Here is a 7,967-nt window from a genome sequence, read left to right as displayed (position 1 = left end):
CACTACAATATCAAAAAAACAATTCACATCGATTCTAAATACAAACAAATATCATAACGTTATACATCACTTGTATTAGGCCAGCAACATTTAGTATTAAAAAATATTATAATATAATATGTAGATGTATATTAAAATATGTGTGCTGTAGATGAAAACATTTAACAAAGCAGCAAGCTACGAACATTTTTTTTTTTTTTTTTTTGTAAATAACGACTACGTTAAAAATATTATATCTTATACATTTAATGTACTCTACATTAAGAAAATATTTAAAACCAGTAAATATAAGGAAACGATTTCGTATACTACTTACTTATATAATTGCAATGATAGTTATACTGACTGCTTCAATGGTTTTTTTTACGACTGATCGAAAGGCTTATATTTTGCCGACCGAATCTAGATATATTTTGCAGAAATGTCTATGCGAATTTGTTAACATAAGCAACGTTAGTGATTTTTCGTTATGAATATAACATATGAACAATATGAACAATTTACTTTATTCTGAAGCATATTACCAAGTAGAGTGTTGTATTACATTTGCTCAACATTATAGTGGTATAAATAATAGTGAAGGCGGCGTCTAATGTTTCATCAATATAAACATTTATATTTTTTCTTAACTATTACAGACAAAATCTGAATTTTTTCTCATCACTTAAAATCAAATAAAAAATATAAATACTCTCTTACATTATCGAAAAATTATTATTCCGCAAATTTTATGATTAATTAAAAACTAAGCCGCATATTACATCCGTCCATTAGTTGCTGTTTGGCTAGGGATTGCGCATTCTAAAAGTGATGAATTCGTTTTCACTGATAATCTTTATTATCAAATTGTTATTTCCATCGTAATACGACGATTGACACTTAAACGATTGTTCCCACCACTTTTCGGACGGCGCTGCAATTAACGGCACCAAGTGATTCATGTTGTATGTGAAGTTCTTTGAAATGTAATCGCCCTGGAAAAACAGTAATAGAAATTTAAATATATTCCAATCGGAAGCCCCCCAAAAAAAAAAACCACTGTAAAAACTACACTTTAGTCGAAGCACAAATAAATTTAAAAAGAAAAAAACAGATAGCGCACTCTAAAAAAAAAAATTTGAAAAACGTAAACAAACTTTAATAATCTCGGGTCAGTGTGACCAGACAGTGAAAAAAAAAATTCCTTCTGTTACGCAGTGAGGTCAAAGACATTTTGTCAAACATCGGCATCATCGTTAACCAACTACTCGTTATCACTATTTCTTAACAGTTTACGTTACTATTGCAAATAAATTATTTTCGGCATTCAAATTTTGCCCCACTGCATTAATGTGTTTAAGCCCATCAAAAACCGTCGTTTGAAAATTTATTGTTTTACTGTGAAGCGCACTAGGATACGGTTTTAAATAAAATCCGTGTTCGAAGCGATGAAAATGCAAAGGATACAAGTGATTTTTACAAAATTTACAAGGGAGCAAAAAAAAGTTTAGTAAGCTCTGATGTGAGTGTGTTCGTTAACTTTGACTTTTGTACGATATCTCCTTCAAAAAGTTGAAGAAAAATTTTAAAACCGACACAAGTAGAAATAAGTATCGAATGGCAAGTAAGTATGTACCCTGTATGATAAATAGTTGTTGAAAAAAATAATCGTCACTTGTACTTCAGTTTTGACGTGGATATGTCTTATGGCTGGGGGTCATTCTGAAAATTTGTCCGTCACGTTTTGTATCAAATTGCTGACGCCATTATGGATTATATAGGAGAAGAATAGATAAGAGATTAGAGTTAAGAAATGGTCCATCTGGATGCTGAGATGGTCTAGCTGGATGCTGGAAATGAGATAATAGATTGAATATAAAACATTCGATATTAGAAAGTACCAGGGTGCTATACTTAAGACATATCCATGTGCCTATGTACTTCCGTGCAGCAGAGGTCATGCCCACTTTTTGCTTCTGCTGTTTTTTAAATAAGCCATTCGATTTGAATGCGTTTTAGCTATAGGGTATATAATATAGGGTAATATGCTAAATACTATACGCTATTGGGTGTATATTAGCTTTAATTTAGTGCACTGTCTTACGTTTAGCTCACAGGACACCTTGGGATTTACATCTGGCCCTTTGTAAAAAAAAGTAAACGCCTTGTAATTGTCGCATATATTCACAACGTCGAACGTTCTAACGTTAACGCAATCGATGTAGTGCTCTCTACATTTAACCAACTCGTAGTTAATCTGAAACACAGGTATAGTAGAGATTAAAACACTATTTTTAATACCAGGTGACTCTATTAACTCCCTGCATTAGTTTACTCTTAAAATATTTGCAATTTTTGTAGTGTTTCTTTTTGAAAACATTTTTACAGATCTTATAGTACGACAATATTCAAAATTTGCAAGAGCTTTATCAACTTTTGAATCAGGGACATGCGATTTTAATCAGTGATTGTTTTTTTTTTCAATTGATTATTAAATATATTTATATAGTTCAAAAACGTGTCATGCTTCTTGTTGTAAAGTTATATAATATAGTTTAATAATAATTATTTTAATGAACTAGAACTTCTTGTTGTAAAAATCGTGGTAGTCCCATTTATGTATAGGTGGTCAATTTATGTTCACAATAAAATATTAGGTCTTCAAATTTTGGTCGAGTATTGGGTTATATAACTTAAAAATTCAACATCTTCGTCACTACTTGTGCCACTAATTATATCAGCCATATACAATAAAATATACATACAATTTATATCTAGTTGCGATGGTAAAACATTGATAGTACAATAAATTAGGTTTGAATTGATAGTTACTGATATTGAAATAATTACCTACAAAGAAAGTGTTAATTGTAATTTTTGTTGACACAATCATAATGTATACCTACCTCGTCACTATATATAACAGTACAAATTTTAATGCGGGTACAATCAAATTAAACCCAATAATAATAGTAGGGTATTGTAATGTAAAATACAAGTAATACCAGTTTTTTAGTTTTAACTGTGATTAAGATCCAGTTAAAATTTAACCAGAGTTTAAAGTGTTTTCACTGACAATTATTGACAAAATGGTGCTATGAAAATGAACGAAAATAATAATTTGCCAATTTTTTTTTTCTTGCCTATAAACTTATTGTACCGTTTGTATTTGCAATTTTTTTTTTTTTAATAACAAAACGTGTACTTGAACTTACCCGAGCCAAGACTACTTTTGTGTGGAATTTCATGTGAACGTCCAACACCTGTTTTTCATAATACTGTTTGTACGCGGCTTCGATTACTTCTCCAAACGATTGGTTTACGAATACTTCAAACTTGGTGAAACGAACTTCGTGCCGTATTGGACTCGTAGTGGACGGATCCTGTTGAGGAAACAATAGTGTTATTGTACCTATAGTGTTGTTAATAGTGTTAAATATCAATCGTATATATTATAGTTTACCTGAGGTCGAGCGACGACCACGAGTGAGCAAACTAAGCAACACAATGATATACTTATGAAGCACATACTTGCCGTGTATGCAATCAAACTTCCATGGGCATAATATTATTATGATGTCGGTCTGCGGACGAACAGATTTTTAATCGAGCCTATCGCGATTTCGCCTAAACCCCAGGTGGTAATTTTATTTTACTTTAACTCTCAATCCAGGCGGCAGCAATATGGTGAATGTGTAAACACTTACCGGTCGCGATAGTTGTGATCGACTGCGAACGGCAAAGCTCATCAACTGTTTATAAACAGGAAAACGGAAAATTCGCAGGAAATAGATAAAAATCACGTTCATCAATGATCATACAATAATACTTTGTTCGCGTAGGAACAGTACAATTTTTCTAGCATATTATTGATTTTAAATTACTCTTAGATATCCGTCCTTCGGTGCATACTATATAGTTGACCTTATACAACGCTTTCAAAAAAAAAAAATAAGTGTAAGTATAATTATTAAATTTCGACAGTATTAACTTCAAAATATTTTGTACTGTACGAAAAAAAAGTTGACAAAATCTATTCAAACGAACAAATTAAGTCAATTTTTTTTTAGTCTAAACTTGTTTAACGTAAAAGGAATGAAGATTGAAATTTTTCTAAATATTGAAAAATATAGTAAAATATGTACCTACTAGTATGGGGGAAAAATTAGAGTCTTGCATCAGATATATGACTGCCCAGAGGGGGGCAAAATCCGTGTCCCCTAGCATTTTTTAATTTTAGGCTTTTTAAAACAAAATGCTGTTTTTTATCGAATTTTAAACATAAAAAATAATAATAATATTAGGGTATTCTTATCATTTTTTTATTATAACGTGTTAACACAAAATTATTTACAAATTATAAAATCTCGACCAGCCATAATAATCTGTTTTTATATAAAAAAAAAAATTTGTATTAATACATTTTGAAAATTATTCATGTTTAAAAACACTATAATAGGTACCTAGTTATATCAAGTATATAGCCTAGGTGACTTAGTTGCTCAACTGTCTAGCTGTAAAGCTACAGGGTTGGGGGTTCGAAACCCAATAAAACATAATAAAATATATAGGATAATATACTTTGTAGCTCGGGAAAATGTCCATATCATTTATTAATAGCTAAAGATTTTAAAGGGAAAACTCAGTTTCAAATTCTCCCATAACGGGCCTCCACTGAAAACAATAAATGGTAAAACTAACTCTGATACAAACGCATTACTTATACTATAAAGTATAAACCAAATTCTAATAATTATTTCATAAAATGAAAATTTACTTACTAAATCGCTGAAAAAATCTGTCTTACACGTTCAAATGCGGTCAATCAAATGTGAAAAATAATAATAGATAATCAAACAAATATTTTAAGAATATAGCTCTTAAGTCTTGCCCCTTCTATAATACGGCTATACGCGGATTAAGCGGATAGCGTTCCCGAATAAAGAACAGGGATAACAATAACATAATATTACTTTTATTATAACTATAGTATATTCCTACTTAGCGTGTATGGCAAACAAATATACCTCTCTTGAACCGTGGTAGCAACGATTTATTTTGTACTATGGCTAAATTTAGATATTGTTTTCTAAATAACTGTTTAGGTACCTATACATAATATTTTGTCATAACACTTCATAAAAATCATTGAATCATATTAATATTATACATTTATAGTATAGAGTAATAGAACTATAGATCTATAGTTTTTATTCAATGTCAATGTGTTTCACGGTATTAAGATCCACATAATGAGAACAGGGTAGTAGAACGATACAATTAGAGCAGCATTGGATGGAAACCACAAGGGAAAAGATCTTGAGGGAGACCTGGGAAGATATGGACTGCTGTGGTAGAAGAAGATCTAAAAACCCTAGGAGTTGAGAACTGAAGTGAGGCAGTCCAAGATAAGAGACAAGTGGCGAAGTGTAGTGATGGCGGCGAAAACTCTTAGAGAGTAGACATGCCTGAAGAATTAGAAGAAGATGTTCAGTAAATTGGCGACCAGAATATAGAACTCATACAATAAAAATCAATTGGACCGACTTGTTGCACTGACTATTTTAAAGTGGATTTCATGTGACTAGTCAAAGACAAACGGTAAAAATTTAGAAAATATTTATTTTTGGGTCACCCATTGTCGACGTAGCTGCTTTAGTTTCTTTTTGGTGTGAATTTTCTAATACATTTGACATTTTCCTACCTACATGTTTAACTTTTTTTATCCATTAGCCTCTGAGTCTCAAATCGCAACCCGATTATCAAAATATAATATATTAACGTTATTGACTAATGACCAGCTCATGCAGATAATAATATAAAGGTCTGTATAAAAAAATAATATATTGTAATACAATAAAATAAAATAAAAAAACATTTTTCAAATTGTCTTTTAGCTGATTTTGAAACTAGACGCCTCGTATTTGTTTAATAATTTTAGCATAGGCACAACTAGACGGGTGGGGTGATACCCTTAATAATTTAAAATGTACATACTCTGCTTAAATATTTATTTTAAATTATTTTTGTTTTTAAATAGGTATCTTCAGAATATCAATAAAAAACTAAAAAAAAAAAAAATAGGTATCTTATTTTATATCTAATGGTTTGAATACAAGAATTATGTTTAGTCAGGTATACATAATTTTAGCACCCCCCTAAAATGTAGGTCTAGATGCGCCTATGAATTATAGTATCAATCACAATTGGTATTTTTTTTTTTAAAATAAACAAGTATAATAAATCAGAACTTAATGACTGGGTAGATCTTGTTTTTTTTTTTTTAATAATTAGCTAAGCAGAAATAGTTTTATTTAAAATATTCAATATTGTATAATAATAATATGATCGATTGTAAACAAAATTGATGAAAAAAATGTCCATTGTTAATATCTCAAGCATAATTCCATTAAAAATACATCAGCTCATGTACCTAGTCATTATAATATCATTACGAAAATTGCGATGGCGACCTTAACTAGTGCATTTCCAGAAACACAACAAAAGAAATTCAATCCAACAATAATAATATGACATACCTAGTATGTAGTTTTTAGCTTCGACGGGTAGCTGAAAAGGTGTTGATTTTAGGTGATATTTTTAACTTAAAGTTACTGCGCTCAAAAAAATGTTTTTGAAATAGTAAAATGAGTTCCAAATTTCTATAGAATATTCTTTAAACATATTATAGTACTCTACCGATAAACATTGACTAACCAAAAAAATAACACAAGACCTTTCCCCTCTAAGGGTTAGTCATTTTTTCTTTACTACTTACTACAACTACTACTAATTACTACTACTTATTATTAATACTCACTTACTCTCTTACTGTGTTGGTTTATACTGTGCATGGTTTGGCCTTTACTGGTTTGAACCTATACTGCCCAATATAGTACAGTAGGGCTGTTTTATTTTTTCCAAAAAACCCAGTTTATATGATCTTGCTTGTTATTTCAGTTAAAAAAAGTAAAAAATCGCAGTTTTTTACATTGAAATAATTATTTACCTGCAAATAGTTTTTAAATTGTGATTATAGGTAATTTTATTTAATAATCCCACTTATTGGCGAAAACGAAATTATTTCTTACAGAAATCGAAGAAATAAACCGAAAATTGTAAAAGATTTGATATATATATGTTTGTGATTTTTTTTTAACAATAATATGTTTAACAAACTGGTTTTAGTTTATCAAAATAACATTTTTTTTTTTAATAGTCGATGTTATTGACGGTGATTTATTACTCCACAACTATTATACTGTCGTTTGTATTTAAATAGATTTATATTAGCTTCGATGCAAAGCGAGAAGGTATTGGTTTTACTCTGATGTGGGCTTTTTTTTTCGCTGTATACACTGTAACTTTTTTAATACTAGACCAATTCCTTCGAATAGCAACTCTATTAATCACAAATTTTGTCTAGTTTGTACTTTGGGGGGGTAAAAGTTGAAAAAATTTAAGTCTTCACAGACGAAAGTTGAAAAAACAAAAAAAAAACCGTACGAGTTTTTAAGTTAGAACTTTTACTGGCTATAGTATCAAGAAAAAGAGTCGGATCGAGTTGAAATGTTTAAAAAATATTTATTTGGTAAGCCCGCGCACGTCAGTTTTGTCAAATTCAAAATATACCCATTTCCCGCCCCCCTAGGGGGGGTACAAGTTTTTTTGTTTTTCGGGGTTTTTAGCCGTAATTTTAAAACTTTTGGGTTGAAAATTTGCCAGTAGTTGGAACTCATATGTACCCATAACATATTAAACGGGAAAAAAATTCGGCACTACAGTTTTTTTTTAATTGCCGGGAAACTGTGTTTTCGCAGATTATGTATATTTCAACAAAAACACCTAAAATCTTTAAAAAAAATTGATCAAATCATTAAAACAATTTTATTTATATCTATGCAGAATGATACTATTAGGTTTTGTGCTCAAGTACCACTCTTGACTTAAAGTTTACACAAAGTTCTTTTTTTTTTTTTTTTTTTTAC

The 7,967-nt window shown here is 30.1% G+C and overlaps 1 protein-coding gene across 4 annotated transcripts; it reads right to left on the bottom strand.

Annotated features, from left to right (window-relative positions):
• Positions 1 to 344: 344 nt before the first annotated feature.
• LOC126837514 (uncharacterized) lies at positions 345 to 6,976 on the bottom strand. Of its 4 annotated transcripts, none has more exons than XM_050571442.1 (5): positions 3,443 to 3,842; positions 3,195 to 3,362; positions 2,084 to 2,236; positions 762 to 974; positions 345 to 663 (listed from the first exon to the last, which is right to left on the bottom strand). In XM_050571442.1, the coding sequence occupies exons 1-4, from the start codon at positions 3,506 to 3,508 to the stop codon at positions 786 to 788; spliced, it is 576 nt and encodes a 191-aa protein (XP_050427399.1). In that variant the 5' UTR covers positions 3,509 to 3,842; the 3' UTR covers positions 345 to 663; positions 762 to 785. The 4 variants fall into 4 exon arrangements, with proteins under 4 accessions (XP_050427399.1, XP_050427398.1, XP_050427400.1 ...); XM_050571441.1 differs by having other exon boundaries at positions 345 to 974; positions 3,443 to 3,606; positions 3,687 to 3,842; XM_050571443.1 differs by lacking the exon at positions 3,443 to 3,842 and adding an exon at positions 6,804 to 6,976 and having other exon boundaries at positions 345 to 974.
• Between the last annotated feature and the right edge of the window lie 991 nt (positions 6,977 to 7,967).

Source organism: Adelges cooleyi, unplaced genomic scaffold (genome assembly GCF_023614345.1).
Source record: "Adelges cooleyi isolate 19-005CV unplaced genomic scaffold, UGA_ACOO_1.1 ACOO_flye_CR_arks_rails_tigmint_CR_PRNA_25, whole genome shotgun sequence".
NCBI classification, from domain to species: Eukaryota; Metazoa; Arthropoda; class Insecta; order Hemiptera; family Adelgidae; genus Adelges; species Adelges cooleyi.
This window is presented reverse-complemented; position numbering and strand designations above follow the sequence as displayed.